The following is a 23408-nucleotide window of genomic DNA, read 5'->3' on the forward strand; positions in this document are numbered from 1 at the left end:
ATTTTGGGCTGTTTTATTGGATTTGAAAAACTTATAGGCTGATATGTGGGGGAAATAGGTAAGCGTGCGGTTTCAACACCAGTGCGAGTGATAAAAGTCCGATTGTCTCAACACCAGGACATCTTGGCATGGCAGTTTCTTATACTCAAATTGACAATTTTCCCTCTTTGGTATTGCAACTGATTGATCTCTGCTAGTCTCAGTCCCTTGGTCTACTGTCTCAATTATTCACCCTCACCCTATTGGCTAGGTCTCTTAGTTCCGCATTAAGCTCTTCAAATCGTGCCGCTCAAAATGGTGCCTTCTCCTCAAAGCCTGCTGCATAGGTCTTATTGGCTACGCAAAACAAAGGTAACACACACACACGCCCTATTGGCCAAGTCTCTTCATCCACCCACCAGGCTCTTGTTGCAAGCTTCGTACCGAAAGGCTACTCAGCGCAAGGGAGCCGCCAACTTGCCCACCTCGCCCAGCTTCCAACCTTCCCCCGGCGGACGTGCGCCTTCCCCTGTGCCTTGAGGAACGAAAGGCCTTTTGAACGCGCCGGACTTCACCCCGCAAAATGCCTTGAGGAACGAAGAGAGGAACGAACGAAGAGACGAAAGGTTGTTCCGCCTCTACCCCCGAACTTAAGCCCTTCGCTCTGGTTGGCCCAGGAAAACCTCCCTTCTGATAGGTCAAAAATCACTACTCCTTTGAAAACTTGGAACTTTTAAGCCGCCCCAGGCCCTCATCTCCTCTCATTACCCCTTACGTGTCCTTCCCTTGAGACTTCATATATTCCACCCTTATATGTATATCACTCTTCCACTCTTTCTTTATTAGAGTACTTTGATTATTAACTTCCTTTTATTATTCTACTACTATATCCCGTATCCCGGTTTCATTATAATTTATCATAGATGCATCGTCATCCATCCAACCAGCTCAGAGCTGTCCTGATCGTCTCCTGGCTGAGGAGTTCCAGCCTAGCCTCTGCAGCCGCCATATTAGCAGGGATTCTATTACCGACTAGGTCCCTCTCTCGAGCTTTCGACACGAGTATGATCCCATCTAGCGATGGACAGCGCGACAGCTGCACGTATAGACTGTATGGGTCACATTGGCTGGGCACCGCCTTGCCATCAATGTTTGTCGTCCTAGTCCCGCGCAGCTCCAACGCCACCCGGTTCAGTGTCCTCCCTTGCACCCTGTAGTCGGTGCATGCAAATGCTGGCGTACACGGTAAACCCTTTCGGGTGACGTCGTGCTGCTGCCACGGCCGTTTTTGCTGGCACTCTATCCTGATGCTCATCGGCGTCAGCAAGATCGTCCCGGGCGGCATGCCGACGAAGTGGAACTCTGCCGTCGTCTCAGAGGCTAAGAAGATCCCTGATGGTGACCCGAAGTGGAGTATGGTATCGGCCGAGACCCGGCATCCTAGAAATGCCTTGTCGATGATGACTTCCAAAGCCGTATAGCTGATGCTCTGCTTCGCCCTGAATGAATTATCTTGTTCCCACGCGACGGCTGCGCTGGGAAGCAGGATCGACCTCTCCTGCACGGGCGGAACTGGTGGAAGTCGCCGCAGAAGAAGACGATGGGGATGCCTCCAAAGTCCTTTGTAGATCCTCGGAGCCTGCACAGCTGCTTGTTCACCATGTACAACGTCCGCGCGGCGAGCATGCTGACCTCGTTGACAATCAGCAGATACTTTTCCTGCCAGTCCATCTGTGACGGTCCGTTGATGTAACGATCGGACGAGTTGGAGGGCCCAATCCCATTGGCACCTTTGTCTCTATTGGCACTCATGCGTGATGCGTCCTTAGAGAAGTTGCGAGCCGGCGATACCGTGCCTGGCATGCCGTTCCCTCCCTGCCGCTCTAAACTCAGCCAGCCCCGCAACCATGTAGGTGAGCCTGGATGAGCACAGAGTAAGCAGGATGGAGTCGGCAACGCAGATTGCCGGGCGGCCACCATCAGTTCATTGATACCCCCCACGCCGTATGAGTCACTCCGGCCGGCCCCGTCCCACTTTTCCTAGATATCGATCAGCACGGAACATTATCAAAGTAGCGGAGGCAGATATAAGCTGAGGAGAGGGATACTGACTGAATAGCAGCGGAAGCTATAAATTACCAACCTTCAATATTGACACGAGCTTGCAAAATGGACATTGAAGAGCTTGACCACGGCCGACCACCGACACCTTCCCATCATCCTACCGCAGGCGTTCGCGTGCTCCGTCAGGAAATTAAAGCCATTGTTTCCTTTGGGCTCCCAGACTATAACCTGGTATCGATTACGCAGGTTCCATCTGGAAAGTCCTTCAATAATCGTATCTACTTCCTCAAGCTAAAACATTCTGCGAGCAAGGCCTTGTTACTACCAGGCACCCTGTCGCAGCCAGAGCAAGTCGTCTTAAGGTCAACGGCCGCTTCTTTGGGGCAAATAAGATTCAAAACGAAGTGTCCTGCTTTCAGCTTCTCCAGAGATACTGCCCTGATATCCCGTCGCCGCGTGCCCTGGCCTGGTCCGAGGATGGACGTGTCGCGACTTATGCGACCTCGTGTCAGACAAGGACATGTTCCCTTGATATGCCGCCCGGCGTGGAAAAGCCTGAGCATGGCGGGTGGATATTAATGTCATACGTTCCTGGAAGCCCAATGCCAACCGCCGACTTGAGCGACGCGATTCTCACAGACCTGGCCAAGCAGCTCGGTGATATTGTCGTGCGCTTGAGACGAAACATTCCTCCTCAAAAGCGCTGCGGAAACATTCGTCTTCCACCTAGAAAACTCGGAGAGCAATGTGTACCCGTAGTAGATAGCACAGCTCTAACCATCCGTGACATCATCCAAGAGGGCATTGAGGTCAACGATCCTATCACCACTGCAAACGAGTACTACCGGCTCAGGCTGACGGATAAGCTACGAGAGCTCGAAACCTCCAATACCTACGCCCCAAATAGATCCCTCGCAGAGACACTCCGTGCTTTCATATCCGAGCAGCTCCCGCACCTCGAGCTTACCGACGGCGACGGCATCCCCTCCGGCGAGTTCGTTCTGACACACTACGACCTCTCTCCGCGCAACGTCCTCGTCTCGGGCCAGCCGCCCCGCATCACCGGCCTCGTCGACTTTGAGTTTGCGGGCTTCTTCCCGCCCGTCGACGAGTTCCTGAACGACGTCGTCAACAATGGTGGGGAGTGGCCGCGCGAATTTTACGAGGCATACCTGGCGCGCCTCCACGAGAAGGGGGTCGCGACGCCGGTACGGGGGTTCGACCCAGATGTATGGAACCGCAATTGCTGGCTTGAGACGCTTGTAGGGAGCATTGCGCCGTGGTACTTGCCCGGCGGCTGGAAGGGGGAGGAGTTGCAGGCCAAGCTGAGAGAGGCAGAGGCTAATGCGAGGGAGATGTTGAAGAGGCTTATTAGGGATCATGACAAATATCGGGAGCGGGCAATTCAGTGACGCGACGATGAGACGCCGTAGAGGCCTTGAAATACATTTCAGACTCAGTGCGTTCCCAGCCGCCCACAGCCGGCGCTACCTATTGGATAAAACGGAGGGAAAATGCGATCAAATGATATAGATCACGAAGATGATGGTTAAGGGGTGCACGATGTCGGGTTGTTCTTGCTGTCTGCCTTATTTCTGCCTTTTATTGGTGACCTCACGCAGTCAAGGGGGACAGAGTGTGTATGGTTTGGCTGCAACGGGTCACCTGTCGCTGCGGTCTTATATGTAAACGCGTTAGACCGTAGCGTCAGAGAAGGCCACGTCCGCGCTCCCCTATAGGGAGGCAAGTGTCTGTATATTGCAGTGGTTCTATATACAGAGGGAAGGTGGGGGAAAATCGAGTCTTGACTGCGGAAGAGATGACGAGCTACTTGTAGAGGCGAGTAATTGACTCCCGTGAGGCAATTGCAGGAGGGAAGAACCCCTTAGTAAGCCCTCCGAGGCGGGGAAGCCTATTCTGCGGTGTGGTCGTCATATGAGGCGATCCCAATAATACTACCCCCTTTATGCCTTTTCTCTATTGTATGTATCCTCTTGTGTATGTGTAGCACCAACGTTCCATAACTGTTGTAGAAGGCGTTTTGTCTCAGCAGTGTTCCAGCGCAGGTGCAATACAGTTGCATCTGCATTTATCTAAGAATAAGGTAATCATGCCGTCTTTACTTTTATTATGACGATGCAGGGCATTATGCCGCCAGGATACCCTAGATATATTCACCATGTAAGCCACCAAAGACCGCCCCACGCAAGCTTGCGAATAACACTTATGAAAATCTTCTTAGCAGGCTCTTGGCAATAAATGCTGTAAATAAAAGCACCTTGAAACCCGCCATAGCCATCTTCGTTCCTCAAGGCTCTTTTGCGCAAACCGCGACCGGTTTGCCTCTCCTGTCTCTCGCTTCTCATTGGTGGCCCAGAAAGTCCGTCGTGATTGGTCGTCGGTCTTCACCTTCCCTCTTCACCTTCCCCCGCGTCCCTCCATGGCGCCGTTACAACTGCCGTGATGTTGAGGAGGACGGTCACATCGTTGCTTTTCGCCATTACGTTACAGCCTCAGCGTCTTCCTCTAGCGGGTCAAACACTACTAGGCAGAGTCCTGCCTCGGTAAACCCTTCAACGCCTGCCCTTGATAAATTCTGGAAAAGGAATAACTACATAATTGGTAGTCTGCTGCAATATTTTCATCAGGAAAGCACACAACAATGCAGCTTGTCCTATTCATCTGCCACAATGTGAACCCAACTTGTCTGTTGCCTCACTCCATCCACAATCTCTGATGTTGTCCCCGTCTCCTTCCAGACTCTCCTTGTCTGCTGACATCCTCTCGGCACACACGCCTTCTTATGAACCTTCCAGTCCGCCTTTTGGTGGTCTTTGCCGCAATATGCCACTGCACGACATCTATCGCACCGCTTCACTCCCACAGTTGTGCCGCAAACCTTGCACAACTTGACCTCCATGCAATCAGTGTGTCCCAAAACCTCGCCAAGCATCTCGTCCTCTTGCCGCATTTCCTGCATCATTAATTGCATTTCCTGTCTCATCTGGGTCTCACACTGCCCTCTTCCACACAAGGAGGTGACCCAAACTACAATGCGAGGTTTATCCCCGTGCAACATAGATATTGGACTCTGTAGGATGTCTGTCGCAAACCGCCCGCAGCATTCACAGAAAGCCCCCGAGGCACTGCGACATGCTGATTCATGCTCCTTCATAAGAGGCATCATGGCCTGCGCGAACCGTTCGTTGTATTCGGCATCTCGTCCGGCACGATTCGCCTCGATGACAAGACTTCGGGCGATGCTGTGGTTGTGTGTGAATTGCCTGGCGCCAAATTGGCAAATGAACTCGACTTGAACAGTGGAGGTTGCCATAATAGTTTCCGGAGCTCTAGAATGCTCTGTGTAACAACGTGTCGCACTGAGCGTGCTTGAAGGGTCGAAGGTGAAATGATGAGCCGCAAGCAGCAGTGTGTTGATTGATTGATATCGAATGTGTCTTTTGAAGGAATATTCCTGGTTGTTTTATGATAAAATTTTTGGAACATTTCATCATGCTTGTCTCAGCGTCCCCTCATTTTCTCCGCCCTTTCATACCGTCTTTGCTTTTTATAGTATTATGACGTTGCAGGGCATACTGTGTAGCGTTTCAAACTGCGCCACCAGGATACCCTGGACTTCACCAACGTGCGAGCCACCAAAGACGGCCCCCACGCAGCCCGCCGCTCTCCCATCATCACGTCACCCAACCCAGTCGTCTTGACTCTGCACCACCGTCATCAAACCAGCGCAACGCCTCCTCAACCGTCCTGTCGCTCAGTTTCTCCAGCCTCGCCTGCGCCGCAGTCATTTCTTCGGGGACCCTGTTGCCCACCAGGTCTCTCTCCCGCACCTTGGACACGAGCATGATGCCGTCCAGCGTCCGGCAACGCGACAGTTGCACGTACAGGCTGTACGGGTCGCACTGCGAGGGGATGATGCGTCCGTCGACATTTGTCGTCCGCGTTCCTCGCAGCTCCAGAGCTACGCGCTCGAGCGTCCCGCCCTGCACCTTGTAGTCTGTGCAGGCAAAAGCCGCCGCGCACGGCAGACCCTTTCGGCTGACGTCGTTCTTCTGCCACGGCCGCTTCCGCTGGCATTGTATCTTGACGCTCATGGGCGTCAGGAGGATCGTGCCTGGCGGCATCCCGACGAAGCGGAAGTCTCTTGTCGTTTCCGACTCCAGAATTATCCCCGCGGGCGGCCCGAAGTGGACCGTCATGTCGGCCGATATCTGATGGCCCGGGTGCGCCTTGTCAAGAACGACCTCCACCGCCGTGTAGCTGGCACCGTTGACCAGCTTCAGCCCCTGGTGGGTGTTGTGGTTCACGACGGCCGGCATCCCCGGTACGAACATGAAGATGGCCGGCACCGGTATCGCACTGTCGTCGCCCTGGTTCAGAATCATGATGGCTTCTTCCTCCGTCGGCAGGCCGTCCTTCCATCTGTGCTTGGATATGAAGATTCGCATCATCGACCGCTGCTGGACCTGAAAGGCCAAGGTTGCCTCCATGTTCAGATTCCACCGGTTCCTGTTCAGCGGCGTCACCACGGTGATGCCTGTTTCCCATGGGATCCTTCTATCCTCCCGATAGCACCTCGAGTTGAGAAGGTCCAAGTCCGTACGGTCCTGCAGGCCCAGTCGGATTCGCTTCAGCAGCCTCTGCAAGTCCGGATCTCCGGCGGCGCGCACTTGCTCGTTCAGCATGACGACCGTCGTGAATTTCTTCCACAGCGCGTGCGCCTTGTCGTGCTGGTGCCGTTGCTCGGCCTTGAACGAGTTGTCTTCGTCCCACGAGACGGCCATGCTGGGGAGCAGGATCGACCGGTCTTGGACCGGGCGGAATTGGTGGAAGTCTCCACAGAAGAGGACGATGGGGATCCCTCCGAAATCCTGCTGCGATCCACGCAGTCTGCAGAGCTGCTCGTTCACGGCGTGCAGCGTTCGTGCTCCGAGCATGCTCACCTCGTCGATGACAAGCACGTCCTTCTCCCGCCAGCCCATCCGGGACGGGCCGTGGATGAACCGCCCCGCCTGTTTCGGCAGGCGCACCCCGTCGAGATCCTTGACCGTGTTCGCGCCCGACCCTTGGTCTTTGGTGAAACCACAGGCGGAGTGGATCGTGATGCCGTTGATCCGCGCTGCTGCCGTCCCTGACGTCGCCGTGATCAAGAGCCGATCCGAAAGGTCCTTCTTGGCGAACAGCTCGACGAGCGCCTCAACAACTCGTGATTTTCCCGTTCCACCCTCTCCACCGACGAACTGGCAGAGCTGACCGACGTCGCCTCTGTCGCTCTGTCGTATCAGGTCGAGATGACGGCATAGTATTAAGAAAGCGATCGACTGCATTTTGTTCAGCGTCAGCCATGTTGCCAACTCCTTGCCCGCCGCGAAGAAAGAGGTTGATGGGCCAAACTGGACGCGCATTTCCGCATCTGTGTCGCCTGCGGTCTCGTCTGAGTCGGCCGTCGTCATTGCGATGTCGTCCTCCCCGAAGCCGGTCATGACACTCCGCAACGCAGCGCGGCGGTTGCTTTCCCAGACCCCGGGTGTGCTTTGTATGCCTTGGATCATTCTCTCCCTCTCCTTCGAGGCACTCATCTGCTGCGACTTGATAGCCTTGACCTGATCCTGCGGCGGTAGCGCGGCCTCGGAAAATACCCGCCCGGGCATGCTTATGCGTCTTGCCCCTCGTTCGGGCATCACGGTGGCCTCGAGCTCGGCCGTCGAGCACAGCGCTGATTGTTGAAACCGACAGAGCTGCTGCATCATTGCCATGAGCTCCGGCGATTTGGCCGTCACCTGATTCGTGCCCACTGCACCCCGGACGACGTCGATGAGGCGCATTGCGTCTCCGATGCTGTTGGACTGATACGGCGCTGCAAATTCTGCGCCCGCCTCGTCCGTCCCGCCCTCCTCCAGATGTGCGACCGTCGGATCACCGTCTCCGGACGTGACTTCCCATTGCTTGGCGTCGCGTTTTGCGTCTTCGGCTGATCGTCGAAGCAGCTGCACATTGTCGACGAGACATGATACTCTCGGAGCAAGCGTCTCTCGCGCCCGCGCCCATATGCTGTTGATGTCGCCCGATTCTTCGCACAAGAAGGACTCCCATGGTACGAATAGCGCAAGATGCTGCACGGCTGCCCTTCAGGGGGGTTCTAGTTAGCCTCTCTTCTAGCGCCTGCCGGCAGAGTAGTTTGCCATACATACCTCCGATGGCACTGCTCCTCTTCTTCGTGGGCAAAGTCCTTGCTCAGGTAGCCGTCAAGGCAGACGGTAGCCTGCTCGCCCGGCCGCCTGAGCACCTGGACCCAATCTTTTCCCGGCGCCCACCCGTCCTCGAAAGGCACCTCCCCCCAAGCCGCACAACTCTCGTCGTTGCTGTTGCGTTTGAGTGCGACGAGCGATATGTAGTCGTACAAGCATAGACCTTGCAGGGCCTCTCCCCGGTGCGGATACGCCTCGACGTGGGACATTCTCAGGCCTGCTTCTTCGACGATGACCGACTCATCCAGGGTATCATCTGTGGCCGCTGCGCCACTTGCTCGTCGGAGATGCCGCCATCGTCGAAAGATGTGCCAGTACAGCAGGGATGTATTCAGGTACGCCCAGGCGCTGCTGTTGGTGAACTCGGCTGGATATCCTAGGAGATGAGCGATGACCTCGACCTGCGATAGCGGACGCTCCGTGAACACCCGGTTCGCCACCCTCATCAAGAACTGCCGCGTCCTGTTCCCCTTGACGGTATCATCTGTAGCACCGTCTCCACCGTTCCCCGCTCCGTTGGCCGTCCCTTCACCCGTCGAGGCGGCCAGGAGCTCGGCCGCGGCGGCCACACGCTTCCACACCGGGTCCTCCACTTTTGTTGCGTAGTTCGTGACATAATAGATGAGGGCCATGGCCTTGCGCTGCGTGGCGATAAACGAGATGTCGTGGTTGTGCCGCAGCCCCACGGCGATGGCCTTGTTCCATCGATTCACCATGCTGTGTGTCCTCCGGACCTGCAGCACCCCCTCTGCCGTGAAGGCGGTCTTCTCGACCAACCTCCATGGCGCCTTAAACCGGCAGAGATCCCCTTTCCGCCCTCCTTTGCCCAGGGAGTACTTGACACACGTTGGGCTATGCGTGTGGACCTGTGTCGCGCCGGCACAGAAGTTGGCCTCCTCGTCAAATGCGGCCGAGAACTGCTCCATGTTGTCCAGCAGGGAGGAGATGTCGGACGTGACCGATCGCTCCGCTTGCACGGCGCAGAACCCTTCCCGGTCCAGATCCTGCCTACCACGTCAGCTTTTCAGCTTTGGCGATGTTTGCCGGCCAGAGGACCTGGGCAGTCAACGGCGCGACCTTGGTTGGGCCCTTGCCTCGGAGAAGACGCTGTCCACGTATCGAATGATTCGCTCACGATATGCCGCCTGATCCTCGCCGTCGATGTCGGCAAGCATCGAGCTCAGATGCGCGTTTCCGTGCAACCAGAGCAGCCCATGGACATGAAGCGCCCCTCGTTCATTGGTCTCCACAGCGCCATAGTACTTGCTGATGCGCCCAAATACCGACTCTTCCCCGACTTTCACGTAATGGTCGAAGAACAGCTTCATCTCCCGGTGGAAGAATATGGCGGAGCTCATGGGATCCGATATGGCCAGCCGTGTCCGTTTGTACGCATTTCCCAGGCTTTCGAGAAACTCCTCGGCCGCGCCGGGGTCGCGTGTGCGGTACGCCGCCAGTCGCAGCTTCACGGGATTCGTGATGTCATTCGGGTTGAGAGTGAACCAGATGGCCGGCACGCCGTAGCCAACGATGAGCGACTGGATTTTCCGCCGCATATTGAGACGAACCTCTCGCGACATGGGCTGCCGCTGGCCGTACAACGACAGGCTCCTGAGAAGCTCGTTTACGCCATCATCAGTCGTTTTGCCCGAGCTCTCCAACTCGACCCTCGCCGCCGCTAACCTTTCTGCGGTCATCGAACGCACGATGCGCTCCACCTTGCGGAAGTTCTTCCTCGTCACACTCAACATGCTGACACGGCGGTTTCTCGACCGCACACCCATGTTGAAGACAAGAAATGCGAAGATGTGGTGCGTCGCGAATCGGCCGCCATGACGCCGCAGCACAATGTCGACCCACGTCTGAAGATTCAAGTTTCGCGAGCCTACGAGATCTCGCACGGCCGCCTCTGCCTCTACAGTCCTACCTCGCAGGTCGGCGGCCTTTGCCGCTTCGAGTATGGCCTCTTCAGCCAATCTTGGTCCCCCGACGCCAAACGGGAACAAGGTCGGGAACGTCTTGGTGAAGAACGAGGCATCAAACGAGTCGGCGAATTCGTCCCCTCGAGAAACATGAATGTACGGCTCAGAGTCGTCAGCATGTCCCCGCCGCCTTTCAGCCGAGGATCCAACCCGTGTTCTCGGGCCAATATGGCCGGCCCCAGCAGCTTCACCGACGGCGTCGCAAGCAAACCGCAATTTCTCGACATCCGCTACGTCCGGCGGTCCGTCCAGCGGGAACATTCCGGAAGAGGTGACCTCATTGATCAGTATCGTGACCTGGCCAGCCTCAGCTCCGCCTTCACAGCAAGACTTGTTCGCCTCGTCCGTCACTGGTCCTCCAGTCTTGCATGTTGGCACGCCTTCTCCCTGGTTGAGCAGAGCGAAGATTTCCTCGATCTCCACCGAATCCTCGTCGTCCATGGCGCGCTCCGTGGGCGGCACGACTTGCGCCGTTCGTGTCCTTTCCCATGCCGTTGGCTCATTCCGTTCCATGCGATCGTACACCAGCGGCGGCACCCCATGCGGCGGCGGCGCGCCCCAGCTCTCCATCTCCGCCGCGTCAATCTCGATCTCGGCGTACTGCGGGTTGTTCTTCTTCAGCCAGACGAGGGCCCTCTCAACGACTCGTCGCCTCACCGACAGTAAACCTGACAAGTCGCTTGGTGCTGGCTTCTCCGCACCCTGCCACGAGACATGGATCTCTTCCATAACCTGCACGAGCGGGTGGGGGAGCACCTTTGAGGCCAGCTCCTGCACATTGTTCGGAAACACCGTGATGTGGCCCTTGATGTGCTTCGGATACCGCGCACTTTGCTTCTGGCTGCTCGCAATGCTATGCCTGGTGACAAGTCCGTAACATGAGTTCAGCGCGATAAGCTTCTCCTCAACCGGCGTGAGGCCCTTCAGCTCTTCGGGAAACATATGTTCACACCCAATACGTCTGTGAAGCTGGGCCGCAGGCGACAGAGCCCCCCGCCTCAAGCAGCGAGCGCACTCCGCACATGCCGAGAAGGTCTCGCCCACGGGAAAGCAGCTCCGACATGAAAATGGCGAACGGCTGTCCTTTTCGACGCAGCTCGACATCCATTGGTCCCATGTCACATCTCTCAACTCTTTTTTCGTGCGCTTACAGTAGCACAGCATGCAAGTCCGTATTGGCAAAGCGTCCACATCGTGGAACTCCTTGTAGAAGGCCCGCGCGGTCGACACCTTTCTCTCATGTGGTATTGGCGTACACCACGTCTGCTCGTTGGACAGACTCTCCTTCACGGCAAATTCGTCGTCCAAGAAGCGCAGCACGCTCGCCAGGTCTTCGGCCTGCAACTCCCGTCTTCTCTGCCTTCGGGTTCCAGCTCGGATTTGTTTCCTCGGAGGCGTACCGCGCCGCTCATCATCTCCATCCCGCCTCTCCTTGGGCAAAAAGTGTCGGTGAAAGAGCGGGAGGTCAGAATGCACGGCCTCCGGCGCACCGCGTTCTCTGGCCAACAAGGGCCATTGAAGCTGACTCGGTGGCTGATGTTGCATGGAACCTCCACTGTTGGCCGTGTCATGAGACTTCCGTGCTCTGTTTGACCGCAAACCGCCTCGCAGACGTCGTCTGGGCAACGACCTCGCAATTGCTTCCGCACGCTGCCTCCATGCGGTATCTTCAACCGCAGACTGCTTAGGCTGAATCTGTCGGAACGTTGATGCTGCATTCGCGAGTGAATCATATCTTGACCAACGTCCCAGCCTCTTGCCCGTAGCTGCTACCGCATCCGCGCCGCCTCCCGTCGTCTCATTTCCCTGCTCTTTCTCCCACACGCTTACATCATTGCCCTCTGGTCCGTTCCCAACTGACAACGGGCAGGCTCCCACGTGAGCAACCGCCTCATGTGACTTCGCCGCTGGACTCTCCATCCTGCTGCTGCCTTCTCGACATCGATGGCTCCAGGCGGGACGGTAGATTACAAAGGTTTCCGCGTCGGACTCTCTTTAGTGGCACGATTTCGCTTCTGGATGATGATTATGCTCCTTAGTACGGCATCGGTTCCTCCACTATCCGAGCGATCCGCTAATAATAGTCCCCTTAACCACCTACAGCCTTGCCTGTATGCGTCCATTGTCACAATCTCGGCCAGCGGAGCTATTCCAACGCTGAGCTCTCCTCCGCGTCCCTCCGTGATTTTGAGGAGGACGGTCACATCGTTGCCTTTTCACGCAATACAGAGCTGCTGTCAAGATCAGGTAGCTCGGGAGCCATTGCATCACTCACCGTCTCGACACGGAACAAGTCCGGTATCGAACGGATATCGTCTGGAATATAGAACATTCTAGTTTACCAAAAATATATATATATATAGATATATATCCATCTCAACACGGAGACAGTCCGGTATCGAGCAGACATCGTCTAGGATATAGAACAACTTGATTTACCACTCTTTCTGGCAGAAACCCAAGAGTCGTTTCCTTTGTCCGAATCACTGAGGGACCTTCTGCCCGGTCGTCAGCTAATTATGTATCCATGCCGCGCGACAGCTGCGGTTTAATCCTCCACCTGTAGCCACATCAGTCACATAATCTATACGGGACGTATCATGTCTTCCTCTTCGCCCGTCGCCCATGCTTCGCCCCACCTTCGAAAGCCGCTCGACACCCAGAGGGCCGCTGGCGGTGATATGTCTATGATGTTCTTCGCCCAACCAGACTGCCCCTCCAGATTCGCTCACCAGGATCAGCATCGCATCAAGGGCCTCAATGCCGAAACGCTCGCCCGCATCTTCCTGCCTCCCCCCTCGTGGTTGCTGGCTTCGGAATATGCAACTCTGCGGTCCGACGTTGACGACTCGCCGACATCCATCTTCTTCAGTCTCAATCTCTCGATTTACAATCAACCTATTGTAGCCTCGGAATGGACCGAAGAGTGGTTCTTCATGAATGGCCGCGTCCACCCCTACGCCCTTGCGTGGGAGGTTGATCAGCTCGACGGTCTAGAATCTGATGCAGGCCGCACCCTTCTCTACACCATACCCGCCCTCATCGTCCGTGATCAAGGCTATCAGCCGTAAGTCTTAACGCACTCCCCCCACACGCGCTTCCTCGAACAAACTCGGCTGATATATATCCAAAGCGTTCTGCCCAGGCTCTTGGCCTCCACGGTCAACTTCCCCTGTATCCCGCCCATCGTTTCCTTCACCGGCCCCATCGTCGGCCCTGGTCACTCCTTGCTGCGACAGGACCTCCTCCCGGGTCTGGACGCCACCCAACTACCATCCACAACCCCTCTTTCGGCACAACCCCTCTTTCGGCAAGCAAAATAAAAAAAGCTTCACCAAAACTCACCAACTTCACTTATACCAGAATTGGCCAACGTAAATAGCTACTTAGGAGATAATGCCTCTATTGATTATAGAAATGATTGGAGTTAACGACTTTGGCTCTCTTAGGCTGTGCGGGGTATGTGATCTATGCATGCTGTGTTATGGAAATACTGTTGGTTTAATCATCAAACTCCTCACCGCTCTTTCCCGTGTTTTTTGACCTTTATCTGCGACAACGACGAGAAAATGCCTAGGTCGAGACCTCGATGGAAATATACAGAGGAAAACATGGCAGAGGCTATCTTGGATGTTACTGATGATGGCGTTTCACCTCCTCAAGCCGCTCAGAGACGAGGAGTGCCTCGAAGCACTCTAGTCGATAGACTTAACGGCCGCGGGGCCGTTAAAGAGCAGATCCACCCTCATCGGCGCTTGTCCAAGAACCAAGAGGATAGATTGGCTGCCTGGATACTCCGGCAGGAGTCCTTGGGCTACGCTCCGTCCCACAGTCAGATTCGCGCCTGTGTCATGGGCCTGTTGAGACAGCAGGGCGAACATCCCGACTTAGGACGCAACTGGGTGATCAAGTTTATCAGTCGCCGTGCAGATCTAAAGACCAAGATGGGTAGACGTCAAGAAGCCAAGAGGTTCGACTCTTTCACACCCAAAGCGGTTCATTGGTACTTTGATATCAGGGAGGGCCAGTACGGCTGGATCAAGCCGGAAAACACCGTCAACGTTGATGAAGGAGGTATTATGGCTGGTTTCGGCAAGCATATACCTACATTCCTTGCCAGTGTTTGAAATTCGACCGACTAATTCTCTTTATTTAGGCCTGGATAGCCTGGTTGTTGGAAGCGCGGACCCGAAGCGGAAGGCATTTCTCAAAGGACCACAAACTCGGAATTGGACTTCATTTATCGAAGCCATCACTGCTGACGGCCGCGCTTTGATTCCAGGCATAATCTTCAAGGGGAAAGAACTGCAGAAACAGTGGTTTCTTGAAGAATTTAAGAAGATAGCAGACTGGTATTACATAACTTCGCCTAACGGATGGACTGACGACCACATTGGCGTTGAATGGCTTGAAAGAGTTTACCTACCCCAGACAATGCCAGCCGACGACTCTGACGCGAGACTGATCATTTTAGATGGTCATGGGAGCCACGCAACGGTATGTTCTTCGTTTACCTCGGTTCAAGATCACTACTGAGTGACGGAAGGATGAATGGATGGTCACGTGCTTTTTGAACAACGTTTATTGTTGCTATCTGCCAGCACACTGCTCTCATGGGCTCCAACCACTTGACAATGGAGTATTCAATGCCTCCAAGGCCGCATATCGACGAGAGTTGGAAAAGTTCGCTTCATTGACTGATTCCACTCCAATGGATAAGGTCAACTTCATCAGGGTCTACGCCAAGGCTCGTCAAGTTGGCATGACTAAGAAGAACATACTCTCCGGCTGGAGGGTTACTGGGAATTGGCCGATCTCCCGTACCAAGGCACTGAGGCATCCAGAAATCCAACAAGATAGGCCAAAGGGCAACCCAAGAGCAACCCCCGAACCCGCGCCGTATTTTGACTCGGACGATACACCACAAACGAGCCGTCAAATTCGTGATCTCGGGCTGAACAAAACACCAAAGACGCGGAGACGGTACAACGTGATAGCCAAGGGCTTTGAGGCTCAACAGCAGACAGTAGCGGCGCATACGCTGAGGATTGCTAGCCTAGAGGAAGAATTGGCTCGCTTGAAAAGAGGGAAGAAGAGGAAGGCGGTACCGAATCCTAACAAACGTTTTATGACTCTTGGGGAGACCCTATCCGGTGGAGAAGCTATAATAGAAGAGGAGACCCAAAATATGGCTGTTGGACTGGAATCGGTCTGTTCAAGCGAGCAGGAGTCAGAATCGGAGGCTGGCTCTGTCATCGAAGTCAGAGAGGAAACCATACCCCGCCAACTCACCACGCGATCAGGGCGGCTTGTCAAAAAGCCCAGGGTACAATAGATGAACCTATTCGTTATTTATGAAACGAAGATTTTGACGCATTTCTATCAATTTGGTCAAGTTCTATGTAAGTAAAGTTGGTGATTTTTGGTGGTGACTTTTTTATTTTGCTTGCCGAAAGAGGGGTTGTGCCGAAAGAGGGGTTGTGGATGGTAAACTGCTGCGGCTTCATCCAGCTTTCCACTTATCTTGCTCCAGGGAACCCCGACAAGACTCCATTCAGAGGCTCTCACCCTTTCCAGGTCTTCGTCATCTTCCCCGTTCACACGAATCCCTGGGCCATCCTGTGCAAGAAAATGACCGAGAGGCGAGATTCCCAGTTCCAGGCTAACACCCAATTCACCTGCACTGGCAAAGTCGCTGGCCTGCTCGACCATCGCGTCATGGTCCACCCGCCAGGCTTCGAACGAGACTACGTCTTTATTGTCGTTCCTGATTCTTGGACTTTTCTCGACAGGGCTACCACCGTGCCTCTCTCTACGCCACCAAAACAGCAAGCATCCTCGGCTTCCTCCGCTTTCCAGGATATGCGCGCTGCCTGCTATTCTGTGACTACGCCTAGCACTCTCCCACCGAGTCCTCCAACCTCATCTTCCGGCCAGCCCGTTACACCACCACGAAAGCGACACTACCCTGACCCTGCCCAGGTGCCGACGAAGAGGCCGCGTATGCCGCAGCCGGCCCCAAACCTTTCCTCTTCGCCTGACAGTTCCAGCACTGTCACTCAATCCTTCCCTCCCTCAGCCTCAGCGTCTTCCTCTAGCGACTCAAACACTACTGGGCAGAGTCCTGCCTCGGTAAAGCCTTCGACGCCTGCGCTTCATTCAATTGTCGCCTTACCATCAGATTCGACAAACCGGCCACATCGAAGCCGTCAACCCACTAAAAAAATTCTGGAAAAGGAATAACAACGTGGATGGTAGTCTGCTGCAATATTCTCAGGGTGAAAATAAAAACCAAGACAGAAATAGCCTAACGTACGTGATAAGCGAGTGTTACAAACAAGTGAGTGTTACACTATACTGTATAACCAAAAATGCTAAGATTTAGCTTTTTAAAAATTAACTATATAATTAAAAAAAAATCTAAGAAAAAGAATTTACTGTAATCTTTACACAGTAAAGTACTATACTAACTTTTATAAAATTCTACTTAATTTATTTAGGCTTATATTTACAAATACACAGTGTAAATAGGTTTTCTTTATACTAGCCATTAAAGAAATTATGTAAAATCTGGGAAAAATATATTTTATAGATTCAGTTATAATCTATGTTATATTAAAATTTCTTTCATTTTAGGCATGGTTTAAATTTAGAAGGGTTTATTTTAGTCGAGTGTAAGCCAGTATAAATTTTCAATGTAACACTCACTTGTTTGTAACACTCGCTTATCACGTACGTTAACTATTATCTAGCCGCAAAATGAAAAATGCCACCTAACTCTATACTGAAAACCACAAACCCCTCCATTTTATTATCTTCATCTTCCCGACCTATCAAAAATCCTATCTTGGTAATTTAAAGCTGTTAACTATGACATTTTTATAACGTACATGATAAGTGAGTGGATCAAACAAGTGAGTGGATCAAAAATCCTCACCCTTCTCAATTGAAAATTCTATAAAAACACAACAAATCATCTAATCAATTAAAACTAGTCGCTATACTCTTCTTCAGACATTGCAACAACTATCTGACATGTTCTTGCATTATGCCCCGTCTTGCCGCATCCTCCACAGCGCCTTTCCCTCGGTCGCCCCGACCCTCCTTGACCACCACGTCTCGACGATTCCCTCTCTACCTGCCCATCCACATTCATCTGATCAATTGCTTCCCTTGCTTCCCCCACTGTCATCACTCCTCCTTTCTGTAGTCGCCTCCGTTTTGCCCTCCGCCGCCGGCTTAGTGTCTCATTTGCCTGCTGAAGATCGCGGACCTCGGCCCTCAACAAGGCAAGCTCATGCATAGTTGCCTTTGTTCCCTTGGAAAGCGACTTTAATGCTTCCAGTATTGACTCTGGCGAGCTACTATGATGCCTTCTGATTCGTCTATCGAGGTATTCAGATTGAGATTCGGCCTCAAGGACCGTCTTTGGCGTCTTTGAAACCCAAGTAGTAGAGAGCCCGGCCTCCTCCTCAGCCGGCGTCGGCGTCCGTAGCTGCACATCAAGCTTCGAAATCACACTTTCCGGATCAAGAGGAATAATGCCAGCCCCTCTAAAAGCTGCCTTGATGTTTTTCTCTGTCATGGTGGCCTGAAATGCTGCATAAAATGCTGGAAAGAACTCGGTCTTGGAAACGTGGGTTATAGAGCATCGCATTAGATGCTCGATTTCTCGACCATATGCCCTCTTGAGCAGGCTAAAGTACCCGACGTCGAGGGGCTGAAGCAGATGAGACGAATGAGGCGGCATAAAGAGCGTAACAATCTTGTTTGCCTGGCAATATTTCTCAAACTCGAGAGAGTGGTGACTTTCGTGGCCGTCGAGGATCAAAAGACGATAGCGGCCAACCGATCGCGTCTTGGTGTACCGGTCAAAGTGCTTCAGCCACTCCAGACCCAGCTCATTATCGGTCCAGCCATTGGGAGACGTTGCAATGGCCCAATCGTCCGGGAGGTTGCTGTCTCGGTACCAGTTGGCGAGGTGATACTGGCCCGCACCTATGATGAACGGCGGGATCGCCCAGCCTTCCGCATTGATGGCCTGGATGACAGTAATCCATTCCCGGCTTCCAGGCTGCACTAATTTCGGTCTTGCACGCCTTTCTGTGCCTGTGACGACCATTCCGTTTGCAATGACGCCCATCATAAAGCCAACCTCATCGAAGTTGTAGATATCGGCCAGGTCGATACCGTATTTGGCGATTGTGTTCTCCACGAGCTTGAACCACTTTCGAATCTCGATTGGATCTTCGCATTTGGCCCTCTGGTAGTCGTATCTACGAAAAAAGCGCGTCTTGAGCTCATCATGTCGCTTGACGAAGTTGGAAGCCCAGCGCTTGCCGACGGGTGGTGCGTTCCGGTCGGCGAGCAGTCGGTTGGCCATTTCTTCCACACCACGCAGTCGTGGGGGAAACCCTCGCGAGTCCAGGTCTAGGATGAACTGAACTATGATCTGTTCCTCTAGATCGGATAATTTGCGTGATTTGGGGGTGGTATCGCGCTGAGACTGAATGCCATTGTGTCGGCGCCATAGTGTACCATAACCAACTTTATAGGTCTTTGCAGCGCGTTTGAGACCTAGATTGGGGTTATTTTGATAGGCATGAAGTGCCAGAAGGATTCTTGCCTCATAATTTGTCTGTGACATGCTTGGTGGTGAAGAATCAGTTGATCAAGTAGAGAGGGTGGAGGATGAGGGATTTTTGATCCACTCACTTGTTTGATCCACTCACTTATCATGTACGTTAACGAAATTCTGGAAATGTTTCATCACACTCATCTCAAACCGTCATTAGACTTTGCTGTGATGTCACATTGCATGTGCGTTTCCAGGATACCCTGGACAGATGCAACCAAAGACAATTCCAGGCGAAACATAAAGAAGACCCCACACAACCTTGAAGATATATCTCCGCCAGACTCTTCTTCAATAACACCCTAGCCATTCTTCGTTCCTCAAGGCTCTATGCGCAAGCCGCGACCGGCTTGCCTCTCCTGTTTAAAGCCGATGCGTACTAGTCCCTAGAAATCGACAAGGGTAATGTTCGTCCTAGATGGGATCTTACTGGCTGAGTCTGCCCGAACACAAGCGAAATCCGACACCCTAAACCCATCATTGATCCTTTAGGAGGAACAGTTGGCTCAGAGAAACAGCTGCCAAAGGCCGCATTCTCAAACTACTCGTAGCGAAGCCATTTCGACTGAACCACGTGTTTACGCATAAGGTTGTTATATATGCGGCTAAAGCAGGCTCTGGGAGAGTTTTCCCCTTTCATGCTCTGTTCCAACATCAGAACTCTTCTATTGAAGAAATATCTTTGCAAGTGTCTAGTTGCCCAGAAGGCGCCAAGACTCTGGGGCAGGCACCACAACAGGAAACTCAAGAGTTCTTGTCGTGGAGATCAGGTAGAGTAGGATGCACGGGTTACTCTTTATGCAGCCAGCTTACTAACCTCTCTTCCACTAGCCCAGGCCCTCTCAAGGCCCATCTTGCAGAAAACATGCCAGGCTGGGTCAGTTCAGGGATGAGAAATGAAAGTGTCCGGGGACATGCCGCCAAACTAGCCTATGTTGCAAATCAGACATTAAAGCAAGTGACATTATCATTGAATGCTAGGGCCATGGAATTATTATGCTGCAACATGGTAATGCGCGCGTCCGGCGCGGCATGTGCCCGTCAAGATTCACCTCGCATTGATCTCCAGTGCCTCGTGGATTCCAGAAGCCGGGGGCAGTCTTTAATCACCCACGTCCACTTCGAGGCAAAGGCTTCGGTGACTTCCCATGCTCGAGAGTCCCAAGGATCACCCCAGACAATCATGCCCCCCAGCCCATTAGCAACGTCCTGAAAACATCTCAGGTCGCGGCAGAGCGCCTTCTTGTCATAGGAATTCTCGTCACGGCGCAGAATATTATCTCGGATCTCGGGTAACGGCAAGATGTCGATCCAAGGGTGATGGCTGACAGTAAGCTGAAGGTGCGTAGGTTCCAAGCTCGACGGCACCGAGGGAATCGTCGCGGCGGCGTCGATAGCGTGATAAGGTAGCCGAGACCGAGCGTCAGGCAACATGAGCTCACTCGTGATGTTCATTATTCTTGCGTTCATCACTAATGCCCGCGTGGTGTTGAACTGAACCAGGTTGAGGAGCATGTCGGCGCGGGGCGAGCCATTGGTGAAATCTGCGTGTACACGAGTGCTGAAGTGAATGATGAAGCGCTCGGTGCGCTCAGACTCGGGCTCGCAGGCAGTGAAAGAATAGATACTCAAGGGATCAACCCGTCGGGCGGCGTCAATAGAGTTACCGGAGGAACTGGCGGCGGTACTGAGTTGATGTTCGTCAAAGACGGGATGGGAGTTAGGCATTCCCGAGAGGCTTGGTACACAGCAACGGATCTCGACCGGGTGGGATCTTGCAATTCCCTTCATTCGTTGTCCTTTTCCTCATCAAACATGACACCAGAGTTAGCTGAGAACTGTAACGGGGTTAATGACAAGACTAACGCCTGATCCTCTGGTGGATCCGATCCTGCATCTTCTTCCGTGCTCTGGGATCGCTGGTGCCCGTCCAATCATCTTCCGAGCTTACATTGACCTGCTGGGGCATTAATCGGAGCGGGATGAAGGGTGGAGGCATCTTGGTCGGCGCGCTCAGCAAAGAGGGCTCTGTGATGGAGTCGTCCTGATGATATCCTCCTGTGGATACAATTGCAAAGGAGGAAAGCTTACAGGGGATCGCGGGGTGAGGTGGGTTGCGGCAGCCTATCCCCTGGACTGACCTAAGGTGCAATTGGGGTACCGACAGGGGTCTGATCCAATTAAAATAGCCGATATCAAAGGTACTTTCTTCCCCACCTATTTTAGCCTATGATAGAAGTCCCAACAATCCTTCGAGTTACAAATTGCAACATCACACACATCACAACCCCAAGCCGAGTACTTTCTGAGGCTATTCCCACTTTGGAGCTCACGCATGCCCCGGTTCTGCCGGGTTTCGTCAAATCTGATGCCTTTGCACGCAAGGCAAGGGCCCCGTTTCCCTCGCTGGATGAGATTATGCTGTGAAATAGGCGTAAATGTGTCTCCCGACCGGTATCTCTTCCTGGACTTAGCTATGTGCCCGTAGTGTTGGATGAGGCTATTCACAAGTGCCTGCCTCCACCTCCCTTGGGGTTCAAAAGGAGCCCATTTGACCGGTTGCCGTGACTGTATGATATAGCTATTCACAACAGCTATATCCAAGAGAAAGGACCACGCGAGGCATCTCCAACTGCCCTTCCGTATGTGATGATCATAGTGAAAAGGTGCACGAAGTTGATCGCCGATATCAACAGCCCCCATCTCATCGTTGTATTCTGCCGCAAAGGACGGAATCCACACAGTCAGCACGGCCTCTGTACTAAAATAACGCTTGACCTGCCGTGCTTGTGGCTTCGTGCTTGTCGGCCGCTTGCGAATGCGAGCCTCAAACTCGGTCTCACGGTACGCAGTTGTGAGGAAAAGCACGAGCTTAGTATCCTTCCACGCGATTTGATTGACCTAGAAAGCCGAGAGACATATCAGTAGGGAAAACACAGCTAAAATAAGGCCCTAGGCGTCATAGTTCTTTCTCACCTGGTTGTCAGCCGTGGGGATCGCCTCATAATAGTCCCAAGGCCACTGCAGCTTGCCCTTATTATCCTGCTTCTTGTGCTCTACGAGCTCGGCGTTAATGCCGCTGTTAATGCGTGCCGTACCTGTGGCTGCGATGCCGCGTTGGCGGAGTATGCGATATAGCTTTGGCGAGGAAAAGAGGTTATCCATGAAGACGTGATAGGTGGCAGTCGGCAGCAGGTTAACGAGGGCAACCACCACGCTCTGTGTCGGGTTGAGGGATCTATTGGCTAGCTCTTGGGGCCGCCGCCGCGTAATCTCGCCGGCGGCCGGGCCAAAAGTCGTATTTGGCGTGTGAAAGAGCCACCGCAGGAAGAAGCCGCCTTCAGCTATAACCCACACCTTGAAGCCCGTCGGGTCAGGCTTTGAGGGTATCGTGATAGTTAGCTTTGATCTTCCTGTATAACCGATGATGGCCTCATCCACGGCCACACGGCTCCCCGGGCCCCAGATACGCATACAGGCACCTTGGAGGCACGAAGAAAAGTCATCAACCTTCTGATAGTTCAGAGGGTCGTTGGTTTCTGTGCGGTCAAGGCGATCTTCATCGTAAATGCGAAGAAGGCGGAACAGCTGGTGGAACCGGCAAAGAGGGAGGAACTTAGCTATCGGATGGTCAGGTATCAAGTCACCCGGCGTAGGGACTCTCCAGTAGTCTTCTAGCTCTTCTTCCTTGTGAAGACCTATGTAAATCAGGATCGCGAGGAAGGTGTACACTTCTGAAAGGTTCGTCGGGTACCAGGGCGTCTTCTTATCACGTTCTTCAGGGTTCATCGCCGCCGCCGCCGTATTCGTGTAGGTCACCCATGTATTGACGAGGGTTTCAGGCACAAATAGCTGGAAAAGCCGGGCCGGGTCTTCTATTGACGATGTTGTGATGTGTAAAATAGGTTGCCGTTCTTCAAAGTTGAGAGGTTGAAAGTTGTGGCCTCTTGTGGCCTCAGGCACCTCATCCGGCTCAGTTGTGGCCTCATCGCCTTCGCGCTGCACACGGCTATTGCTGACACAGATAAAGAGGTCAGGGTCATAGTCATTCCTCGCAACTTCCATTATTTATCGTGGTTAAGAATGATAGAACTGATTGAAGCTGAAATCACATCCAAATTGGCCCTAATGCAGTTCCATGACGCTGTTGTTCCATCTTGGTACCCGTGAAATTTTGGAGCCACGGGTACCCGTGTCCCTATGGGGCCCCAGCGGTGTCACATCGTATGACTAAGGCCGCTCTGACACACGGACTGTCTGACCAAGAAAGATCAAACCTGGATAAAACAGATCGTGAAGAACACTCCGTCATAGCTGACGAATACGAGGGATCCAAGGAAGGGTAAAACGGACCAACTTCAGTCACTCATTCAGTTAGAAATCAAGAGCTTCAACGCACAGTCAACATCCCTCGTTAAATGTGACACAGGGCTTCTGGAAGACGCGAGCAGAAAAGCTTAGAACTGTAAATAGCCCAGT

At 53.4% G+C, this 23408-nt stretch overlaps 8 protein-coding genes across 8 annotated transcripts; 2 read left to right on the plus strand and 6 right to left on the minus strand.

The window, feature by feature from the left end:
* Positions 1–1139: 1139 nt before the first annotated feature.
* On the minus strand, positions 1140–1842 carry MRS44_013873 (uncharacterized protein; the record flags this gene model as incomplete). Its single annotated transcript, XM_065617314.1, has 2 exons — positions 1140–1339; positions 1503–1842. The coding sequence occupies 2 exons, from the start codon at positions 1840–1842 to the stop codon at positions 1140–1142; spliced, it is 540 nt and encodes a 179-aa protein (XP_065473386.1).
* Positions 1843–2148: 306 nt separating this feature from the next.
* On the plus strand, positions 2149–3455 carry MRS44_013874 (uncharacterized protein; the record flags this gene model as incomplete). The annotated part of the gene is made up of 2 exons (XM_065617315.1): positions 2149–2317; positions 2356–3455. 2 exons carry the CDS (start codon positions 2149–2151, stop codon positions 3453–3455), a joined length of 1269 nt encoding a protein of 422 aa, XP_065473387.1.
* Positions 3456–5738: 2283 nt separating this feature from the next.
* MRS44_013875 (uncharacterized protein) lies at positions 5739–9238 on the minus strand (the record flags this gene model as incomplete). Its single annotated transcript, XM_065617316.1, has 2 exons — positions 5739–8190; positions 8256–9238. 2 exons carry the CDS (start codon positions 9236–9238, stop codon positions 5739–5741), a joined length of 3435 nt encoding a protein of 1144 aa, XP_065473388.1.
* Positions 9239–9376: 138 nt separating this feature from the next.
* MRS44_013876 (uncharacterized protein) lies at positions 9377–12214 on the minus strand (the record flags this gene model as incomplete). Its single annotated transcript, XM_065617317.1, has 1 exon — positions 9377–12214. One exon carries the CDS (start codon positions 12212–12214, stop codon positions 9377–9379), a length of 2838 nt encoding a protein of 945 aa, XP_065473389.1.
* Positions 12215–12894: 680 nt separating this feature from the next.
* MRS44_013877 (uncharacterized protein) lies at positions 12895–16537 on the plus strand (the record flags this gene model as incomplete). The annotated part of the gene is made up of 5 exons (XM_065617318.1): positions 12895–13361; positions 13872–14368; positions 14451–14791; positions 14952–15620; positions 15806–16537. The coding sequence occupies 5 exons, from the start codon at positions 12895–12897 to the stop codon at positions 16535–16537; spliced, it is 2706 nt and encodes a 901-aa protein (XP_065473390.1).
* A 748-nt stretch (positions 16538–17285) lies between these two features.
* Positions 17286–18941, minus strand: MRS44_013878 (uncharacterized protein; the record flags this gene model as incomplete). The annotated part of the gene is made up of 1 exon (XM_065617319.1): positions 17286–18941. The coding sequence occupies one exon, from the start codon at positions 18939–18941 to the stop codon at positions 17286–17288; it is 1656 nt and encodes a 551-aa protein (XP_065473391.1).
* Positions 18942–19970: 1029 nt separating this feature from the next.
* MRS44_013879 (uncharacterized protein) lies at positions 19971–20657 on the minus strand (the record flags this gene model as incomplete). The annotated part of the gene is made up of 1 exon (XM_065617320.1): positions 19971–20657. One exon carries the CDS (start codon positions 20655–20657, stop codon positions 19971–19973), a length of 687 nt encoding a protein of 228 aa, XP_065473392.1.
* A 1224-nt stretch (positions 20658–21881) lies between these two features.
* MRS44_013880 (uncharacterized protein) lies at positions 21882–22994 on the minus strand (the record flags this gene model as incomplete). The annotated part of the gene is made up of 1 exon (XM_065617321.1): positions 21882–22994. One exon carries the CDS (start codon positions 22992–22994, stop codon positions 21882–21884), a length of 1113 nt encoding a protein of 370 aa, XP_065473393.1.
* Between the last annotated feature and the right edge of the window lie 414 nt (positions 22995–23408).

The sequence above is a fragment of the Fusarium solani genome (assembly GCF_023522795.1).
Source record: "Fusarium solani strain SB1 chromosome Unknown bctg00000009, whole genome shotgun sequence".
NCBI lineage: Eukaryota > Fungi > Ascomycota > Sordariomycetes > Hypocreales > Nectriaceae > Fusarium > Fusarium solani.